This window comes from Pieris napi, chromosome 5, assembly GCF_905475465.1.
Source record: "Pieris napi chromosome 5, ilPieNapi1.2, whole genome shotgun sequence".
Taxonomy (NCBI): domain Eukaryota; kingdom Metazoa; phylum Arthropoda; class Insecta; order Lepidoptera; family Pieridae; genus Pieris; species Pieris napi.
The window spans coordinates 1540577-1564177 of record NC_062238.1 but is presented as its reverse complement, the minus strand read 5'-3'; the positions used below and the strand labels follow the sequence as shown (position 1 = coordinate 1564177).

General features: G+C 34.6%; 3 protein-coding genes across 3 annotated transcripts; 2 read left to right on the top strand and 1 right to left on the bottom strand.

Moving 5' to 3' along the window:
- Positions 1-2034: 2034 nt before the first annotated feature.
- Positions 2035-8456, top strand: LOC125049307 (activin receptor type-2A-like). Its single transcript, XM_047648453.1, has 5 exons — positions 2035-2396; positions 2729-3621; positions 4326-4693; positions 5700-5850; positions 7380-8456. Exons 1-5 carry the CDS (start codon positions 2351-2353, stop codon positions 7560-7562), a joined length of 1641 nt encoding a protein of 546 aa, XP_047504409.1. The 5' UTR covers positions 2035-2350; the 3' UTR covers positions 7563-8456.
- Positions 8457-12089: 3633 nt separating this feature from the next.
- LOC125049308 (eukaryotic translation initiation factor 4E type 2) lies at positions 12090-14259 on the bottom strand. The gene is made up of 4 exons (XM_047648454.1): positions 13751-14259; positions 13174-13338; positions 12857-12979; positions 12090-12687 (listed from the first exon to the last, which is right to left on the bottom strand). Exons 1-4 carry the CDS (start codon positions 13979-13981, stop codon positions 12490-12492), a joined length of 717 nt encoding a protein of 238 aa, XP_047504410.1. The 5' UTR covers positions 13982-14259; the 3' UTR covers positions 12090-12489.
- Positions 14260-14551: 292 nt separating this feature from the next.
- Positions 14552-23097, top strand: LOC125049305 (cell division cycle protein 16 homolog). The gene is made up of 11 exons (XM_047648452.1): positions 14552-14793; positions 15174-15334; positions 15524-15656; positions 16204-16366; positions 17433-17560; positions 17901-18171; positions 18521-18657; positions 19740-19868; positions 20470-20655; positions 21880-22156; positions 22953-23097. The coding sequence occupies exons 1-11, from the start codon at positions 14704-14706 to the stop codon at positions 23081-23083; spliced, it is 1806 nt and encodes a 601-aa protein (XP_047504408.1). The 5' UTR covers positions 14552-14703; the 3' UTR covers positions 23084-23097.
- Positions 23098-23601: the final 504 nt, after the last annotated feature.

Below are 23601 nucleotides of genomic sequence, written 5' to 3'. Positions count from 1 at the left end.
TTGACAAAATGAAGGTTATATTTTGTCAAATGTTATTAGATCCCAAAATATAGCATTTATTTACATATTATATTAACTAAGTCTATACGAGTATGTGAAATTAATATTAAATGCATAATGAGAAAGTATTCAATTATGTACAAATTTTGTTTCAACATTTTGAATCATTTTCGAGATAAAGGCTCGCGCGCATTATTTAGAGAAGTTTTCTTTAAACACAACTTTAAGCTAGCAATGGAAAAAAGGTAAAATTTGTTACATATTCTTTCAAAAGTTTTGATAAATATCCTTCTTCACACATACTGTTTCTGCACGCAATAAGTGGTTGTGACACGATTTCTGCGCACTTTAAAAAAGAAAAAAAAACATTTGTACAAAGATAATTGAAATTACAACATGCAGTTCTTATTATTATATTAAGTTACGTAATAATTTGTATAAACAGGATTATTATTAAACATTAATTATTACAGTATAATAACTTTATAATTAGACTTAAGGATTATTAAATAAATATAAACTGAATTGTTGAATATACTCTCGTATTACAATAACAATGATAAAAATTTATTAATTATAGCGTAATAGATAATATTAATAATATATTAAGAAATATATATTTATCAATAATTTATAAAGTTTATACGGCGTGTTTTTTATCGGGATTAGAGGTTGACATCGAATGATACTCTAAATAGTTAAGCACTTCTCGCCCTATGCCCTGTATCTCGAAAACGGCTAAAAATAGAAAAAAAATTGTAAATAATTTCATCTTCTACAATTTTTGTAATAAATACAAATAGCATAAAACCCATACGAAACAAAATATTGGCAATAAATATGTAAAAATCGTTTTTTTTTTGCGTTGACGTTGGAATATCTGTAGTCGCGGACATCCTACAAGGTTTCAAGTTTTAGTGTACAAAAATAAAGGTTTATACAAGTTAATAGTTGACTATCTTTCATCCCGAGATCCTTGCCTTAATTTGACCAATATTCCTGGAGTTTTTACGATATTTTAAATGATGTACCTAGCTTTAATAGAGTAGAAATATGAATCAAATGAAGAAATTACTGATGTCATAGAGACATCGGTAAATGGGAAGCAAGGAGAAAGACATCCACCAGCTTGTAAGACCGAAAATTGTGAGAAGAACAGTCCGCTTCCATATAAAAATCTAATTGCAACTCTCACTTTACCTCGCAATAGCCACTAGACCAGTTATAATGTTTGTCGCAATTTAGTGACTGTTACGGAGAACAGCATTTCAAATGCGGAAAGAGTTTACTGTGATACTTAAAAGGATCAAAAAGTGTCAGATAAACTTTTAAGAAGACTGTAGATGACTTATTAAACACGGGATGGTAGATCCCATACTCTATAAAGCGCAAATTCGGCCCCACATGGAGTACTGTTATCACCTCTGTGCGGGGGCTCCCCAGTACCAGCTCCTTCCATTTGACCGTATTCAACGAAGAGCGGTTCGAATCGACGACCAATCCCTCTGCGAGCGGCTTCATCCTTTGGCGGTGCGTAAATATGTATATAGTTTCATCATCGAACGTCGAGGCAGAATACGAAATTCCACCCGTATCACCTCGACGTCCGCCGTTCCACAACTGAGCGTTTTTCAAGGCAGTTTTTGCCGCGCACCACCACTTTGTGGAACCAGCTGCCCACTGAAGTATTTCCGAACCAATTCGACTTAGGGTCCTTCAAGAGCGTACCAATTCTTAAAAGGCCGGCAACGTACTCGCGAGCCCTCTGGCATTGAGAGTGTTCATGGGCGGCGGTATCACTTATTATTAGATGAGCCACCTGCCCGTTTGCCCCCTGTTCTAAAAAAAAAGGAGATTGGGGTGCCTGTAAACTAGACAGCTTCTTTCTGTAGGTATGATATGATATATGTATGATAAATTAATTCCTCCTACCTATAAATTTTTTTATTGATATCGAGTATTGTTAGCTCTGTGATAAATACTGTCAACATGCATCTGTGGTGTATCAGTCAATACAAAGTCTGTGGACAAATTCCGAAATGTCAAAAAGTGGCTTCAATTTGATTCATGAGTTGTTTGCTAGATTATTTTTGAAAAACAAAATGAATCACAGTAATTAACTAATTGTGGTGATATCAGATTTAACAGTACTTATTACATTAATACAGAACCGGCATCTGAAGTGATGTGATCTTGCTTTTGCGGGTGGAATGTGCTTTGTTTGATTGACGAATTCCGTGTATAAAGAAGGAATCTGAAATAGACTTTTGATGTCGGGGTCGTGTACAAAAATAACATTGCTTCGTCGCAACTCGCAACCAGTCTGGCGGTGATTCCGGCTCCATACGTCATGATGGCCACTAAAATTATATTTCGTGTTTCTTTGATTGTTATAGGTACGTTTTACTGTTAGGACTTCTATTATAATGCATAAAGATTTTACTGTGTAGACGATGTTTGAGATGAAGAATGTTTTGTTCTGTTTATAACGAAGGCTAAACTGCATTTTTTGGATTTCTACTTGTTTTTTTTTAATTGAATGTGGGCTTTGATTAATGTGTTAAAATGTGTGTGTTGTGCTCACTTTTATAATGTTTATTTTGTGTATAATTGGATAGAACTTGATATTGTATCTTTAGTGTTTAAATTACACAATAAAAGACTCCTTCAGTATAGAAAATTGTTTTGTTGTATAATTACTTGATAGGTGATATTGTATTTATTTTAGGGATCCATGCTGCACCACCAGCTGATGAAAACCTACCCCCACGACCCAAAGAAGGAGGTGTCACCACACAATTCTGTGAATTCTACAATAACACATTACCAGAGCCTTGTGATAGAACAAAGAATGACACATGTATCCCGAAGATAGTCAAGGAAGAATGCCAACCCCTAGAGGCAGATAAAAGCAATCATTGCTTTACACTATGGCAATTTGATAATACAACAAACACGGCCACAGTCAAAGTTAAAGGATGTTTCCTAGATACTGTTGCATGCAATGATAGATCATCCAACTGCCGTTTGCATAACATGAAATTGCCTTTGCTTCATTGTTGCTGTGAAGGTGATATGTGTAATGAGAATGCCACCTACCCAGGTTTAGAGTCTAGTATGACATCACAAACTGATATTCCTTATGAACGTGTGCCAGCTTCGCCTGTACCAACACCTGATGATGATACAAAGAGAGTCTTAGCATATACACTCACACCACTCTTTATTCTTTTTGCTGTATTTGTTGGATGCTATCTATTATATAGAAAGCGCAAAGGTGGTTCATTTGCAGAGTTGGCAAGTGGTGAGGCATCATTATCCCGACCACCTTCAGCTGGGGCAGGAATGGAAAATGATGGTACCAGCTTGCAAGGACAGGTGACATTATGTGAAGTTAGAGCTCGAGGCAGATTCGGGGCAGTGTGGCGTGCCAAGCTGGGTCAGAGTGATGTCGCTGTCAAAGTCTTCCCGTTACAAGACAAGCAATCCTGGGTGGCCGAGCAAGAAATATACAGGTTGCCACGAATGGATCATCCAGATATTTTACACTACATTGGTGTTGATAGGACTGGAGATAACTTACAAGCTGAATATTGGCTTGTTACTGAATATCATGAGAAAGTAAGTCCTATATATTTAATTTCTATTTACTGTGAGATTTTTTTTTAAAGAGAGCTTTTAAATACCGTATATGATTATTACATACTTAAAATTCTATGATAATCAAGATTGATGTATGTTATCTTATAATATTGTTGAAGTTATACTTCTTTAGGCGCGTTATGAAAAATTGATAAGAGTGAAATTTAACGATGCGCGCGCACCGTGACACAAAATTAACAGAATGAAGTTGCCCACGGAAGATGCTACGGCATTGGACATAATTTAAAAACAACATTCGAATAATAATAATAGAATTTATGTTACACTTAATGTAAGAGAATAATAATAAATATTTATTTATTTAATTTTTCAAATGTAAACTGAACTTTATTGACTATAATGACTCCTTTTCCAGTCTTTGATTATTTAATTGTAATTAATTATTTGCATGCAATCAAAAACTATCTTTAATAATGCCAAAGAATTATAACTTCTTACGCGCGTACATAAGTACACGCACCCTTTTTTGCTTAATGCAATGAGATGTTATTACTATGTTAACACCACTTTAAAGATGTAATATAATGTGCGATATACACATACACTTCACATAATTAATTTATTTATTAAAAGAATATTTGTACATTAACCATAACAATATTACCAAAATTATTAAACTGTTTATGCTATCTGACCTATTTAGCATAAATTTCTCTTAACAGGGTTCCCTATGCGATTACTTGAAAGCGCACACATTCACATGGCCGGAAGCGTGGCGAGTGGCAGCCAGTGTAGCGCGTGGTCTTGCACATTTACATGAAGAGGGGGGCGGCAAGCCTGCTATAGCACACAGGGACTTCAAATCCAAGAATGTCCTGCTCAAAGCGGATTTAAGCGCTTGCATCGCTGACTTTGGGCTGGCTCTTATATTCGTTTCTGGTCACGGATGTGGGGACGCGCATGGTCAAGTTGGAACACGACGTTATATGGCGCCAGAAGTGCTTGATGGTGCTATTAACTTTACGAAGGACGCCTTCTTAAGAATCGATATGTACGCGTGTGCGCTGGTGCTCTGGGAAATTGTTTCAAGGTATGTTAAAAGCCTCCTTATTAAATAAAATCGAAATCGTTTATTCATATAGGTAACACAATGAACACTTATGAACGTCAAAAAAAGAAATACATATTAAATGCTTCTATTTATTTAAGAAATAGGCATCAAATGTCATATTAAGTTAATATATAATTAAAATTAAATTATTTTAATATATAATTCAATAATATAAAATCATATAATAAGAACATTTATATGATGTCATAATAATAAGCTATTTACTATAAGGGTCCATATTTTATTTTATTATTGTCGAAACCAAGAAAGTATAAATATACTGATCTAGGCTAACACTACCAATGTACCGTGTAAATTATGTTAGCTTACGATTGTCGGGTTTCATACATACTTACAAACAAAATATTAAACGTTAAAATCCTTTTGACGTGATAACGTCTTTAAAATCGTTTTAGTCGGGTGACATGTTCAGAAACTTGTGTCACACCAAAACCTCACGAGCGCGATCGCAGGTATAACGAGAGAGAGACGGACCGATCTCCCGTCTCATCTCGAGCGCTGCCAGTCATTCCGTGAATGTATGAAGAAAAATGTATATCATAGTCGAATAAGTAAACTTGTCATTTTACACCCGAAATTTATCATCAAAAGTGTGAATAAAACGATAGATGTAATTTAAAATTTGAAAAAAATGTTATCTTCATTAATTCCTTACTTCCCAAAAACTTATATCACCAATAAGACGTTATCACGTAAACATCTCGATCGTAAACCTACTTTACAAACAACCAATATTTTTATTTGTATTTATGCGTAACGGATCTTCGAATGATATTATTACCGAAATAAACTTTGGTTGTCTATACAGATGTGACTTGCCATTATGGAAATTTCGAATTGTGTATGACTTTATTATGTTTTTGTGTGTTTTGTGTAATTTAACTTACATATTTACATGATATAAGCAAATTTCCCTACATTTTGACAATTTAAAGAGTTTAAAAAAATCATATTTTTGTATTAGATGTGAGGCAGCCGGTGTTGACCCAACCGCGCAATACCGATTACCCCTCGAAGAGGAAGTGGGTTCGCATCCCGGCCTAGAAGAAATGCAGGAGACAGTCGTTCAAAGGAAAATGCGGCCACAGATACCGCCACAGTGGAGAGATCATCCAGTAAGTAATTTTTTTAAATTCGTAGAAACTAAATATTTTTTTCTTCCATATTTAATTATAACTCATAATTAATGAAATAATTATTAAAATTCGTGGCACTGTTTAACGCACTGTATAACTCGAAAGTTCCAAGTTCCAAACCTAGCGACAAAAATTATTAACAAACGCTCGAACCATTATCTCATTATTCAAACTTGGTTGTCAGCCGTATATTAAGTGTTAAACAAAACTTGTTTCAACGAAAATCGTATTCAGTTCTTCAGGGTACTGGGAAACGATTAGAATCTCGACTTAAAATTATTATTTTTTTGCAAAGAAAGTGGTAAGTACATTCAGATAATTAATTTAAAAAAAACGCAAAATCAGCCGTATACAAATTAGCATGCTAATGTCATATTAATTATGACAATTTCAAAAGAATAGGGACATTTATTTATAATTGTTGTCAAAACTTATGGGCTAAATACTCTCCTCACACTATAAAGGCAAAATATGCCATTTTGTCACCTTCCCCTTGAAAGCATTACACGGCCGTGTTCTATAATTTCTGGGAAGGTGATTAAATAGTTTTAGAGCCATGGCGTTTCTTTTAAATACATACATCGTGGTACAACATATTTTGGCTAAAATAGAAACTCGAGTGATTGGACTACAATAGATCAAAACTAGGTCGTAAGGTTATTGCTAAAACGATTTCTTGTTCGGAAATAACTATAATAGTTTAATTTAGTACGGCTATCATATAAACCAATAGTTAAAATATAACTTCTGTAAGAGATAGAGCTGTCGAGTTAAATCTGACTAATGATTTCGGATTTATATACGTTTAAATTATATTAAAATAGTTATAGTTTGTTCTTGCGAAAATTCAAATATATAAAATACTAACGTACCGGCAGACGTTCTACGAGTATACACGTCTTGAATAAAAATGATTTTTTTTAATAAGTTGTAACTATTTGGACCGTTTTAATGGACACCTTTATTAATAATTAATTTCAATAAAAAAAAATCGGTTGTCTGTAAAGTCGGTTTACTGAGGATAGTTGAACGTGACAACGTCATAAGAAAATACTGATGGAATGGTTGCATTTTTCAAAAGAAAATTTTATTTTTTGATATATATTTTGTATGGATATAGAGAAGGAGGTAAATGGAAATAACAATTGAATTGATCGATTACAATATAATACGATTTATACTTTATATACAATAAAGATGTCGAACGCGGAGGCAGATTGTGCCTCTTTGTCGCTCGTTCCGCGCTCTCGCTTGCACTTCAAGCCTTAAATGGAACGACTCAGAGCGAGGTAACGCCGCATGTGTCATGTTTTTTCGTGCGTGCAGCCGGCTCCATCGAATTATAAGACGTTATTACATCAAAAAACATCAAATTGTAAATCTAAAGTAACAAAATTTCATCAAAATCAGTCCAGATGTTCTTTTCACGCACAGATGATACAAATGTAATATTTCTTTTATTAACTCTAAACAGCAACAATTTGGTTAATGTAAATTTAAAAATCTAGGGTCTGGCAGTCCTTTGTGACACAATGGAGGAGTGCTGGGACCACGATGCCGAAGCACGTCTATCAGCGTCATGTGTGCTTGAACGCATCGTCGCTCAGAGACCAACAACGAGTCAGCCCTCTCTAACACCTGACACTACACCACTGCTCATTCACGAGTTGAATGACCCCCAACCCTGCTGACCGCTGCTTGATGACCTTCCATTGATACAGTTTTGAGAGGTTCCATACGATTGAAAGAACTAGAATATGAAATCTTTAAATTGCAATTGAACATGTGAAGAAACACTGAAAACAACAATCCATTTCTTTATTAGTTCTGTGTCGAGTTGCAAGTTATTGGCTATGGTCTAAAGTTAACGGGACAAAGGCGATACATAATTATTAGGTATTTTGTTGATGCATAAACGTTTCAAATTGAATTTTCTTCAGTCTGTTTTAGTTTGACAAACAATGACACATTGCGTTGAAAAATGCTGTTTTGTGACGCTACAATCATAAAGAATCTTCTAGATGGCTATAGGAAAATTTCGTACTCAAAGTAGAAAATATGAATTATAATATTGGTATGATGAGAATTGTGTAAATGAACGACGAAATGTCGTAAATTGGCATTCTTGTAAATTTCCATGTGGTCTTAGTGGAGACCATGGGGTTGAGAATGTAAAACAAAAGGCGTTATCTTTCGTTTAACATTCTAAACACAATATTTGGTGTTATGTCTATGCGTAGAGATGTGACTAGAGTAAATTGACTATGGACTAAATATCATAGACTATAGAAAATAATACATCTATCAGGGGGGTACCGTCACCGCATTGAATTGTAATACGTCTTAACACATAGAAAGACGCAATAATAATGATTTTGCTGAGAAGGCTTATGGCTTATTTAAAAATCTCTAAATTGGTCTTAATTATACTATTTCGTCTCTATCCATTACAATGCAAACAAAATTTGATAGAAAAAGACGAACGAGTTTAGTTGAAACAGTTGTTTTTTGGGGTGTTATAAAATAATAAGCAATAAAGTTAATATTACTTGAGGTAGAAGTTTGTATACTTCTGTTATATATTATCTATTTAAAAAATCTATATCCTTCCAGTGTCATATAAACAAAAGTATTATTTTACTCATTATTTCAAAGTAATTATAATTTTTGACGCATGTATAGTAAAAAGGTATATTTATTTTTTATTCTGTACAAATGATTTTTGCGTTTTGCATTTTTAATCATTATAGTTAATTTTAATACAATTATGTTAATTATTTTAGTACTAATAAAATGTAAATACGTACGACAAATCCGCCAACTTCAATAACGTTGTATTTTTTAATTTGACATATCTCATATCATTTTTGCAATTTTTCTACGAATTGCAATAATACGAAAATACATAATTATTTTTGTAGGTAATGGTTTTATTCGAAATTTTTTTATAATCAAATCATTAAGTTATTCTTGCCTATGTATTATCTGGGAATGATAAAGGCAAAACATTCTACAGCGTGGTTTATGTGTATGTTAAAGTATAAGAGAATAGAATGCGCAATGCCATCAAATAATATGGTAGGTTTAAAAAAGCATTCTACTGACTCATTCATGTAGGACAATTTACAGAATTTTAATAACATCTGAAAAATGCAAAAATTAAATAATATTTTCGTGTTTCAACCGGTTTCCGATTAAAGCAAAAAAAATATTCTTAAAATCTCTAAATTTAATTAATAGAAATCCACTTTTTAATAAGTATTGATCAATCGATTCTCTTATAACTGGGTCAAAGATATATTTTGTATCCTTAAACTTCCGTTTATAATTTTTTAATAAATTGAAACGTTAAATTATACGCGACAATAATTTGTCTTGCCTAATTTAAGAAATCCTTATCAAGACTGTTTTTTGGCTTTTAAATTTAATCATTGCCATAGGTCCTAGTCTTTAAATGTTTTAGTATTTGCATTTGTGCCTTTACGTTGTGTAAGAAGATTATATACTTGTTATATTGTTCGAATTTGTTTGCTTAATCTGTTTATTGTTAACTGAAAAAGATCGCATATTTTTAACTTTGTTCATGAAGGTGTTAATTTTGAGTATCCAACAGATTTAACGTAAAGTCGAAAGCGAAAAATAATTAGCAAAAACAGTTTGGTAATTCTAACTTAAAGGAAATTTTACATAATTTAATCAAGAATTGTTTTTGTGCAATTTTAAATTGTAACTTGCACTTTTTTAATTAAACTTTCCATGTTAACTAAGCTATGAATATGCGATACACAAACATCTCTATTTAATCATTCGTATAGACATTATAAGTGATTGTCAAGGCATATTTTGTGAAATATCAGTACGGAATACCATACTTGGTTATCCACGCATATCACCATACATAGATTAAGTAAAATTGCCAAATGTAAATATGTAAGTTAAGTATAGATTGTGGACGTTATATCAAATTAATAGTAATGTTTGGATACATAAGTATATCATAATAGGCCTTAATTTAGGTACAAAACAGTAAGATCTGTCTATATGCAGTATCTCTCAGTACAAAGTAAAAAAATTCTCATCAATCATACAATAATTGTCCCTTGTGAGCTGAAAGTTTTACACATTTTTTATAAACCATATCAAATCATGATTAATTACTTATTTTTTTAACTCAACAATAACTTTTAAAATTAGTGCAACCATTTTTATATGTCAAATATATTTTACTATGAATTTAAAAATATGTTAGTTTGGTACATACATTTATTAATTTCAAATAGAAATTTTTTGCATGTATACATAATAATAGGTTGGGGAAAAAGTTTCTTCGCATTTTTTAAGAAAATTCAAAACATTTTTTTAAATAGTTTATTTACATTTAACTAAAGTATGTAGGTACCATTTTGTTCGATATTTTTTTGCCATCATTTAGGTAGGGATATGATCCCATTGCTACAGAAATTTTGGGGCTTCTGATCAAAATACCGCGACAATTGGTTTTGGCAGTCCTCTCGTGATGTTAACCTGACACTGCCTAAAGAATTCTGAAGAGACTGAAACAGGTGGAAATCTGAAGGTGCAAGGTCAGGACTATACGTTGGATGCATTATCACCTCCTAGCCAAGCTCTCTTAGTTTTTGCTGAGAGGCTAAAGATATGTGAGGTCTAGCGTTATCATGATGAAAAACCACACCCCTTCTGGTGATTAATTCCGGCCGCTTTCTCTCAACTTTTTGCTTTAATCTCATCAGTTGTTCGCAGTAGAGTTCAAAATCGATGGTCGTGTCTGGTGGTAACAGCTCATAATGAATAATGCCCTTCCAATCCCACCACACACACAGCATCACCTTGTTGCGAGTTATCCCGGGTTTCGCCACAGTCTGGGAAGCCTGACCGACCTTTGACCACGACCTTTTTCGCACGTTCTTGTCATACGTGATCCACTTTTCATCATCAGTTGTCAGCTTCTTCAAAAATGGTTCGGTTCCATTAAGTCGTAATAAAGAATCAAAAATGAGTACACGGTTCATTAGGTTTCTTACAGTGAGCTCGTGAGGTACCCAAATATTGAGCTTTTTTGTGTACCCAGTTTTTTTCAAATGCGCCAAAACTTTTTTGTGGTCAATTCCCTGTTCTTCAGCTACGTCTTAACTACTGATATGCCGATCTTGCTCCACTTTTTCAAAAATGGCATCCATTTTATCCGTCACAGGGCGACCAGAGCGACTTGGATCTTTGACATCAAAATTTCTGGATTGAATACGCTTAAACCAAATTTGTGCTACTGTCACAGACACAGTGCTAGGGCCATATTAACATCACAAATTTCTTTCGCGGCTTGTGTTGCATTTTGACCTTTTTTGGAGTAAAATTATAAATGTATCGAATTTCTTCATTCGATTCACTCATCTTGACGGTACGAAAAATAAATAAAAAACAAACATTATCCTAATTTGATTTTGGAATTATTTTCTTTAATATCTCAACATTCCTTGATAACAAAACCAGCCAGATCCATATAGTATAGCCAAAGAGATTTTATTACAAGTTCATACATACTGTAATGCGAAAAGACTTTTTCCCCAACCCAATATATTAATATATGCATTTTTTTAATTTAATGTTTTAGACAGCTTACTATTTTGCATCTACAACCTATAATGGGATATATCGAAGGCCTACACAGTCACAATTTATATTTCGTAATATAGCTGTATATTATGTGCTCAGTTCTAATTGTATGTTATTAGGATAAGTGTCCACACGTTAGTGTAATTTGTGAAAGTTTATAGTTCTAGGCTAGTTTAGGTATTCAAGTAGTCATTATATGTGACTTCAACGATTTATCATGTATTTTTTATTTTTAACATGTCTGTTGAGAATTGATGTATTAAAATATATTTTCTAGACAGTTGTGATTTTAATATACATCTTCACAAACTAATATAAATTCTGAATACTGTAAGTCTTTTAAAGCCATGAATTGAAATATATTTTTTACAATAGAGAAATAATAACTGTTTAATTAATATTGTTTTTGGTTTAGTGCACATTTTAACTGACTGAAGGATATACAAATTCCATCCTTATTTTCATTGTTAATATCAAAATACCAATTATAAATCAACATACTTTTTAAACTGTTATGGATAATTGGTTAACTTAACATTAGATGTGTATTTAAATTTTTCTATTAAGGCTTTGTAACATAAAAGACATTTAAAGTATGAAAAATGATTTATTATCTGTATAGCAGTTCTTTTCACTGTACAAGTCGGCTGGTTATGGCAACATCTCACAATTGCGACTATCTGAACACTTTATGTACACTAACATTGTGAGAGTATGCAAACTCACTCAATTTTATTATTTCAGATTTTGAGTGTACTCATAAAATTATTTGTGCTTCATGAAGTACAACATATTCAATTTACCTACACTTTGGTTCAATTACCCTCATAATGCAAAACACAACTGACATTATACCTCAATAAACAGAACTGCATGTAATTATAGAAATTAGAAGTATTGCAGGTGCAAATTGGAAACAATCATTAAATAAAAAATTTATAGAGGGTACTTCAAAATTCGGTAAAATTGAGTGAGATGGAAGCAACGTTACGTTGAACGTTCGCCATTATCAGTAGCTGGTGGGTCTGGGGCCCTTGAGGTGGAGGCGCGAAGGCAGTCACTGTGCACCTTGTACTCTATGGGCATAGTAGTGGGAAGTTGCAGTATCCTGCGCAAAGCATCTCGCACCCGACCTGCTGCTGTCGTGTCCGCCGCCGTCCGGTGCCACACGGCTAAGTGGTCTTCCTGAAAATAAAACATTTTAAAGAATTAATAAGTTTTTAATTAAATGAAATCAATGTGTAATTATATGACATCAGCATAAAAGAATAATCCCAGGTGGCTTTGTGCATATCAATGCTAAATTTGTCTCTAATATTTATGTCTTTCAAGAGCTTATATGTATATAACTAACCTGAAAACGAACAGACAGCACAACACCACACAATTCGGGCCCAACCATGAACTGTTCTCCAAGCATCGCCATGCACAGGTCCTCCCATGCTTGCTCTGTTTGCGATTTACGCAGTCGCACAACCTAGATTGTTAAAAAAGTTTTATAACACATTAATTAGTAATAATTTGTGATTCTTTAAGTCACAGACAATTTGAGACTAGCATTTTTAAATAAAATATAGGAACAACTTCCTCATATTAAACAGCAGAATAGAAAGATGATACTGTTATTAAAGTAAAATATTAGATTAAGATATAGTATGTAATGCTACTTACCCATTTTCCACCATTAACATTAGCTGGATCTTCCCACATTGGTTTAATGCCAAGTTTAAACAAATGCAAATCAGAGAGTGGAGGAAGCTCATAGGGCCTTGATAAATGTGTATACAGGCCCCACCACTGCTCCACAGATCCCACACAACCTACCATGCGGAGAGCCTAAAAAACAACAACAAAGAACTTAAAATAGTTTTGGCTTAAGGTTATTAAGTTATTTAAACACATTCCTAGGAATCCTTATTCAAATACACAACCAGTATTTTTTCTTAGACACATACTTTATTAAACATACATAGCAGTATTAAATTTGGGCATGCCGTTTCAACCATTTAAATTTAAAAAAATTACAAGAGAATTCACAATATTCATTGGATATAGAAAGCTTTCAGTATGATACTTAATAAAAATCTATATGAACAATTTAGATGACAAATCAATATAACTTTGATATAAACTGATGAGCAGATACCAGAATTTATTAATATAGGTATTTCGCGAGTCTAGACTGAGATGTGAACTTTATATTGGTTTTTAAAAAGTTTGATCTATTTCTAGACTTGTTATAACTAACCTGCCCATATCCAGTGGTGGTGGATGAGAGATCTCGGGCGGGCGGCCGCCTAGAAAACCACATCCAGTAATTATACTCCAGCCTATGCTCATGTGGCGGTACATAAGGCGCCATATTATCTTCGGGGTTTCTGTCGTCCTCATCATCCCCAAAGTCCTGAGGTCCAGTATCACCGCTTCGTCGTTCAGGAACGTTTAAGTTATAGAATTTACACATTTTCCTTTCTGTCATGTTACGCCAGTAATAACATGATTCTTTTAACGGCCTAACCTAGGACACGTTTCGTGGTTTAGGACTAAGCCTTGTGTAATTTATGTACAAATTTCACTAAGACGATTTAGTAGAATAATTTGGCTACTTTCTACAATGTTTATTTCATTTATACCCTTATCTTTCTGACAAATTAGCTGATTTAAGCTTTTTCTGTTTATAAGTTAACCTTTTTCCGTTTTCTTAAATCTTATTACCAACAGTTTTACTCTGTTCTTTTGGATTAACTTTCAAACGTGTAAACTGTAAATATTTCTTCTATATGTCAAACGTCACTCATAGCTACAGAGTATATAAGAAATTGTTTAGCTATATTTAAAGTAGACTATCAAATATCAATATCATTACAGCCCTTGATGGGCTACCGAATAAAGTTGTAGGTATGTATACTTCTTTTTTATTTGGTCCTACGTTCCATTTGAATTATGCATTCAAAACGGCCGGTCGCTGGTTTTAAGTGTTTAAAATATGGAATAAAATAATGTCATTATGACATTAATATAGTAGTTGTCATCTGTCAGGTGATACTTGGTAGACGATAGTTGACACTTAACAGCATAGAGATAGAGCGCGATAAACAGAACTTTCAAGTTTTATTTAATATTTTACGAATATTTACATGTTATTAATTGAAAAAAAGTGTAATTTACGCATCAGTATATAGTTATTTTATATTTATTATAATGGCTAAAGCGGAATCTTGTCCAAGGAACAGTGTGGAGCGACTAAACGTCGATTTCATGCGTTCTCTGGTTAAGCAATATTCAGAACTGGTACTAAGATTCAATTTATTTTACAGACGAATTATATTTTTTAAAGCTATTTGTGCTGTTGCAGCTTGTCGTTTTACTTAAGAAGATAATAATTATTAAAAATCTCAACTTTCCCAATTTTTTTTGTAATGTACACCAGAATCAACAAACCGGTTGCAATTTACAATTTGCTAGGAAAACTGCTTTTTTGTGGTTAAGACATAACATAATGTTAAAAAAGGTTTTAAATACTAAACAAATAACTCTAAGCTGTAGTCCACATTAATAGTTAGGACCTTTTAATCATGTATCAATCAATAATTTTGATATTTTAAATGTGTAAGTCTGGGTTTACATCATTTTGATGTATCTTTTAAATCAATATAGTCACACTGTATTAGGGTCAGTGGACAAGTGCCTTTTTCTGGGCTGATGCAGCGGCAGCATCAACTGGATCTGATGTGGCCAGTGGTGATGACATATGGCTGCTGGCTAGTACAATGCTTGCTAAGGGTGAGCTTCATAGAGCAGCCCACGCTATCACATCAAGAGCCCTACATGTGTAAGTATTAAATAAATAAATTGTTTATTTGCAATGAAGGATACAGATTGATTTATTATAAAAAAGAATGCACAAATAGCTATATAAAAATAGGCATGCAAATAATTAATGTCAATGTAATTATCTTATTCAACTCACAATATTCACAGGCAAAAGTCGTGTGTAACAGCCATATTGGTTGGATTCCAGGAATCACTTGCTTTGCCTTGGTGTTGCAATGCGAGCGTACATTACAGCCAAGGAACCTGCAACAGCTCTTACTCTATTAGATGAATGCTACCCAGCCCTACTTGAACCCACTAATATGAACCAAACACATAATGTAAGTTATAGAGTAAGCAGTCAGTCAAAAGATTGTCAGCGGTGACAACAAAATCTGGTCTGGAAAAAGGCCTGTCTATGAGAGATTATAGAGTACAGAGTGCTCCTGTGCCGGCACATATACTTGTACACTATAATGTATTCTGCATAATATGGTGAGTCCTCAGATGTGGACTATATGGCCAAAATGTTCTGGTGAATGTTGTTTATGCTTATATCTCTTTTTATTATGCAAATAAGAGAACCCCTTTTTGACATGAAGACAATGTGAATTTTATATTTAAGCACATGAGGATTGATTCAGAAAATTTATATTCAAAATAAATTTAAAAAACATTACGAACATCTTGGTCTATGAATTTTGACAGGCAACTTGGTGGATATACCATCTCCTAATTATAAATATACAGAAAAATTTGGTTTTTAGCAAATAACCGATGAGCGCACTAATCCTGCAGCCGGATCTTATCTTCTCTTTCTTAAAATTTCTTTAGAAATATTTGTAATACTTAAGATTGTTTTTATTAGTCTAATAAATATATTTATAGCGTGCCTTAGCAGGCGTCCTAGTTTGGCAAGCAAAGGCTCTCGCATTGCAAGAGCGACGGGACGCCGCCATAGAAGCCCTGACCTCAGCCCTAAGAGCTGACGTAGCGTGCTACGAAGCCTTAGATTTGTTGCTGGAACAACATGCTTTAACCCCTAGTCAAGGTAAAAATAGAATACAGTTTTAACTTTTGGCTTATTGGTATATTGGTTAGTACCCCTGACTGCGAAACCATGGGTCCCGGGTTCGATCCCCGGCTGAGACAAACATCGATGTGATGAGCATTTGGTGTTGTGCTTAGGTCTTGGGTGGTTAAATATGTATTTATATATCTATAATAATATGTATGTATATCCGTTCCCTAGTTACCCATAACACAAGCTTCACCAGCTTAGCATGGGACTAGGTCTCTCTATATAAACATATAAACACACTTAGGGACTGTGCCTATTTTGACGTTACAAAGAGTTGCCGTTAAAAGGAAAAAAAATCTGTATTAGAGAAAGAAAGTTTTTTCAGACTAGTGTTAGAAATTACATAAAAACAATTCGTATTTGTACGCTATTGCGTTGTCTGTCGTTTTTGTACTGTACCAGTACTTAGGTTGTATTTTTTTACTTATTTAATTCATATCTTGCTATATTGAAGTATCTTCGTGATAAAGCACATGCAGAATTTGTAAACAAAAGGACGGATTCCTTGGAAAGTTCGGTACGTATGACGAGAACCGAGAGTCGAGTTTATTTCTCGCTAGGATAATTAAGCGACAAAACAACGTACACAGCTCCGTGACCACGCACGCTGTAAAGCACGCGAAACGTCGGTTAAATTTAAAATTATCAAAAATAATTGTAAATTTAAAATAAAACATAACTTCAAATCCGGTAAAAAAGTGTTTTTCTAAGTACTTTTTAGTATTTAATTGTTGTCGTTTTTGAGGTTGGGTGTAATGCTATGTAGAGTGTACCATTGTATGGAAGACAAGCTAAACCAACCAAAGCCGAGTGATTTCGACGCTTTAGGGTTTGTAAGTTTCATTGAAGGAGTTAAAAGAGTTTTCACTTTATCTGCTAAAATATTCTCTAAATATCTATTCACAAAAAATAATAACCGTATGTTCGATTTTTCTCGAATATGGGGGACAGTACCGGGGAATTTACCCTAAACTGTAATCATTTTTATTTTTATTTTATAGAGGGGTATTAATTTGGTTTTTGTTATTTTTTACAGAAAGTGATCTCATTGAATCTCTTCCTATTAACAATCAATTAAGTGCGGCGGAAGCGGCGTTATTACGGGTCGCGTATCGGGAGCGGCTTTTGCGATATGCGCCATTACGGAATCCGCCTGATAATGATGTAAGATGCATGTTTGTTGTTTATTAACCGACCTTAAAAAGGATGTTATTATTTTGGTTAAGTATTTTATATTGTTGAAATTGGATAATATTTGTTCAGGCTTGCATATGAGGTAAATTTCATGAGTGTACGTACATATGTATGTTTGTGCAAAAAAAAATCGAAAACTAAAACTAATATTGATATAATTTTTTTTCTTTATACTAGCTTAGGAAACAGTCAACGTTTCATCAAAATCGGTTTAGCCGTTTGTGTGATAAGCTCATGCACGGAGAAAATATAGATGTATATTTATTGACATTTACAAAGCAAAGTCAATATTTTCTACAAACATTTTCAGCAATCTCGAACAGCCGTAGACATAGCCCGGTCTCGTAGTGTAACCGGGGCAGAGGCCCGGGGGCGTCGCCTCGCAGCGTCCGGGGACTGGGCCGAAGCCCTAAAAGCCTTAGATGAAGCCGGACCGTGGGCCTGTGCGGACGTGCGAGCGGCTTGTTTGGTGGAATTAAAGAAATCGTCGGAGTTGTTCGCGTTCGCCCATTGCCTTGTGGACTCGTATCCGCAAGTGTGGACGTCGTGGTATGCTGTTGGATGTTATTATTATCTTATAGGTAAGAAACTAGACAATTATTGAGCGATTCATAAAAATATGCTTTGGTCTGTGGTGGAAAGTCAAATTCAAAATCATTTATTCATATAGGTAACACAACGCACACGTATGAACGTCAAAAAAATGCGTCTAATTTTACATTTACTGCCAGTTCTCAAATCAAGGGCGTAGAATGGAAGAGAAGAACTGGCAATAAACTCTAGAATCGCGTTATTTGAAAACGCGTTATAGGGGGGGATTACTTAAGGGAAAAGTGCAAAATTACATTTAAAAATACAGTTAAACTTATAAAATAAAAAACAGTCAGTTCTAAATAATAAATAGGGATTTTAATTAAATCTTATTTATAGGTAAAAATGAGTTAGCCCGACGATATTTAAGCAAGGCATGCTCTCTGTCGGAAAGTGCTGGCTGTGTGTGGCTGGCATACGGACACAGTTTTGCAGCCGACAGCGAGCACGATCAAGCTATGGCTGCTTACTTCAAGGTACGATTTGCAGCTAAGGGAGCATTCAAGTATTATTATTTTTTGGAGATTGTTGACCCCCCCCCATGTAACGTGTCGTAACGTTTTTTTGTACCCAAGTATAGTAAAACGTTTCGTGACCACCTAGTGACTCATTATACCATAAGTTACCATTATGTGGTGTATAGTACTGGAAAGTCGAAAATAATATTAACAATAACGCGTAATTCAATCCCCACCCCGCATCGTTACGTTTTACAAAAGGACACCCCCCCCCCCCCAAATTCGTTACGTAATACTTGAACGCTCCCAAAGTACATCTTTGAGGTAGAATACGATAATCTGTATCACGTCCGTCGTTCCACAACAGAGCGTTTATTAAGACAGTTTCTGCCCACACACACACACACACACACACACACACACTGCCCACACGCACCACATAGTAATGTGACACCAGCTGCCTACTGAAGCAATTCGACGAACCAATTCGACTTAGGAGCCCTTAAGAAAAGTGCGTGCCATTTCTTAAAAAGCCGGCATTGCAGAGAGTCTTCTGGCCTGTTAGCCTCGATCTATAAAAAAAAGGAATAGAACATTTAAATATCTAGCCGTTATTCACTTTAACAAAATTGTATGTACATTTATGAGCTTATTGCGAGCCTTCTGGCAGTGTGTGTGTCCATGGGCGGGCGGTATCACTTAACATCAGATCCTGTAACATAAAAAAAACGTGTGTGTACTTATGTACACGCGTTAGAAGTTATTCTTCTTTGGTGTAACAAGATAAAAATCTTTTCAGAAATTTTACTCTCCGTTTGTAGAAACGACACTAAGAATAGAAAAAACTAAAATGTAGTCAACATTTTAGTTTTTTTATAGCTAACTTCAGGGTGTCGGGTTTTTGTGACGGTGTCCGCGCGCATCGTACAAATTTACTCTCATAAATTTTCCCTAACGCGGAAAAAGAAGTATAACTTCAAAAAGTAACATTGCTTAGGACTCGTCCTGTATATACATGCATCAAGGTCTAAGACAGTTATTATATCTCAAAGAAGACACTTCAAATGTCATTATGAATTTTTTGATATGCAAACCAACAGGCGAGTCAACTAATGCCGGGCAGTTACCTTCCCCTTCTATATGTTGGAGTTGAATGCTGTCTGCTGAACAATATGAATATGTGCGAAGGATTCATGACCAAAGCCGCCATTTTGCACAGTAATGCTGATGTAAGTACATCTCTTAATCATATCCTGTTTTGTTTTCTTTTTTATTGCATCATGAACCAGAAGTTATATAATTTTTCATTGTTACGTTAAGTTCGGTGGCGGTTGTTGGAGGGATGTTCGTGTTAAATGAAACGAGTATTTTATTAATCACTGTGTTAATTATATTTTAATGTTAACCAGACAATGGCGAAAAAGGAAGTAGGCTTATACTATACATTACACAGAGCAAATCATAGATACCAGATATAACATAGACAATAAGTAATGTATTCTATAATTGCTGAAGACGCCAAATTTACATTTCATAGACTAACAGTTCGAATAAATGTTTTTTTTTTAAGCTAGGTGCCATTTGGATTTAATCTTTTAAAACGTAATTTAGTTATGCATTTGTAGCATTTTACCCTGAGTTTTTATTTATTTTACCTTACTCGAGTTACTTAAGAGATCGCTTGCTAGCGAAGTTTTAATAAATAAAATTTATAAGTAACAGTTTTGGTAATTATATGATTACATATTTATTTACATAAATTACATTTAATATTAGCTATTTATGTATTTCCGTGCCTTTAATATATTTTTGTCCTATTTCTGACCCCAGACAGGAACGGACGTAGTAGACGAATCGGATATAGAGAACTTGGGTCGTTGGGAGCGAGTGACTCGTGTTGTGGGGTCAGCGTTAATAGCCCACGAAGCGGGCGTGGCCGCGTTCGCAGCGAACGACCTCGAAGCCGCTCGCACGTTGTGGCTACGTGCACTACACGCGGCTGGACCGGGGAAAGAGGTATTTGTTCTATATTCATTTATTATTAAATAATAATTCTTTCGTAAGTAATGACATTCCTGTATACTTTGTTTCTAGGATATCGTTTTGTTATCGCGTTTTATACATGCACAACGCCATCTGTTGTTTAATAAATAAATTAAATCATAAATTTGGAAGATATGCACGTAACGATGTTTTCAAAGTGACTCCTGTAATTTACTGTTAACCAACATAAAAAAAAACAAGTTGAAGAATTATTTTCATATGCTTTTGTTGCGCTTGTGACAAGACTGCTAGAGGTAGTTTTAGATTGTATTATTCTGTAAAATAAGTCTATTTTAAAATAAAGTTCATCATGCCAAAAATTACTAAAGTACGATTACACCATTGGGAAACTCTATGGTTTCATAGATTTACCGATTTTACCGATTCATGTGGTTCTTAACAAATCACCGTTTTTACATATAGTAAACAGGATATCCAGTCCAGGTCGATAATATTGCCGAATGATTTTATTGCATTTTAAAGTTAATATGTCTTAGGGAAAAGAGAACTGGAATATAAGTTATTAACATAGTTCTTATTGGTACGCGCGTTTATTCAAAATTATTGTTTTTAGTTTTTTCGTAATGTTAAGAGAACTGTCGAACTGTAAGGCTGGGTACTGACAAACGTTACGTACGCGGTTCAGTGATCAGTCAGTTCGCTATAAAAAGCCGTCACGAGCACCCGCGCACACGTCGTTTATCTCGTATTATTACTTGAAAAAAATAGAGTGGGACACTTTAGAGTAACCATTGTTGAGGAATCCAGCTCATTCAAATCATTATACCAAATTAAATTAAGAAGACGCTTGAGTTATATTGGCTTCGGTATTTTTTCTTTTTCTTAATTTGGATTAAACAATAATTTAGTAAAATCAAAGATCCATACAACACAACCTCGCTGTCGGACGTCTTGGCTGAGATAGGCTGGCGAATATGGAGCGCAGAGTTCCAACGTACATGTTACGCCGATTTTAGAACAGCGTTACATGTTACAGTTACATGCTCGATGCGAATGTTACTTTACACCTCGTAACGTTCGTCAGTATCCAGCTTAATGACGCATATCAACCAGGCATAGATAATATAGAGCATAGTTCCGCACAGACTACTGCATTTGCTGCTTACAAAGAAACAGAAATACCATAAGCAACAGAATTTATGTACTTTAAAATGTCTATATGTTTTTCTCATTTAGCAAAGCCCAATATGGGCAGCGACGCTGGACTGCTTGGGTCACGTGACCCGTCGGTTAGGTCGTCCCGCCGAGGCGCTGCGATGGCACGAACGGGCCTTAGCGCTTCGCCCCGCCAAAGCCAACTCTATCGCAGCCCGGGGGCTCTGCCTGGCCCTCCTCGGTCGGGAGACGGAGGCAGCAGATGCCCTGCATTCGGCTCTAGCGAAGGATCCAGATAATGTGGTGGCTATAGCCCTGTTGGATGCGATTGTTGATCGGTTGGATGCTGCTCTTACGGGTGAGAAAATATAATCCAATTGTTAAATATCGCCTCACGCATGCTATTCCAACTTTTAGAGAAGTAGGATCAGTGTCGATTTTTGGGTTAGTCATGTTTGTCAAAACGGACCAGAATTGGCTAGAAAATTGTCATGTTTTTGGTTGTCATGGTCAAGGGGCACAATTGGGATTTGAACGCCCGACCTTAGTGTTTCTAAGTAGGTCAATTCCTGTCGCACGAGTGAGATACATTGGATATTCTAAGTACGCTTTTCACTGTTTTAATTAATTTGTCTCTTTTCATCACAGCGTAAACACAATTGGACAGAAAGAGACAAAGAGAGTACTTTAGTGAAGACAGAAATTAGATTTTGTTTTAATAAGGTTTATGCACATAGGGTCTCACTCCAATCTTACTTTATCGAAATATACATAAGTACTAGTGGACCCGACGGACGTTGTCCTGCATGATATTTTAAGCGATTAGGATATTAAACAAATTATGAAAGGACCTAGTGCAGCGCCATCTGCCGGGTTGATTTGAGAATCTAAACCATCCAGGTCGCCACCCGAACGCATACAAAAAATTCAATCAAATCGGTCCAGCCGTTTAAGCGGAGTTCAGTGACATACACACGTATAGTAGAATTATATATAAAGAGATAGATTTTATATATCTTATTTGTGCATGAATTATTATACGTTCTAGTTGTGTAAGAATTGTTACCATCTATAATAAAACAATAATCTTAAAAATTGCGATAGTTACCAATCTAATAATATATAATATTCATATGCAAATCTGTTTCTTACAGAAGAAGAAATTCCGCAGTTTCCGTTCCCAACAGTTAATATTCCGCCTACGCCCGCCCCAGGTGAAACTAGTCTGCCCCAAACCCCACACGACGCTACTAATTTGTCTGATATGAGTATGAGCTTTGATTAAATTTCTCTAGCTCAGTCGGTTTTTTATTTATCCCAAAATTCCTGTATTTAAAACTTATTACATAAGAAAAACAGTCCGTCACTTTATTTACAGTTTTTTAGAATTAAGATGGAGTCCTCAACCGCACCTAAGAAACAAAATATTCTTAGGTGATTTTACACATTCAACACTACATATACAGGGTGGCCAAAAAGTCGTGTATCAAACGCAAATAGGGGATAGATGAGGTCATCAGCTGCAAACAATTGTTCTACGGGAGGTCTCTAAGCTCAACCCCTGCAGAGTTATAATTTATTTTGCGTTTTATAAGAAAATTTACTTTTTATACTAATTCTTATTGAAATTCGAAAATATCTACACCTGTAGCTTTTTCATAATATCCACTAGATTGGTACTGATGAGTTCTTGCGTTAGACATACTATTTATAGTTGTTTATTGATTGTATTGAAGATAATATTAAGTTATACGATTTTTTTTTTCAAATCATAACTTTTTGTTTACTTCGGACCCCACTGTG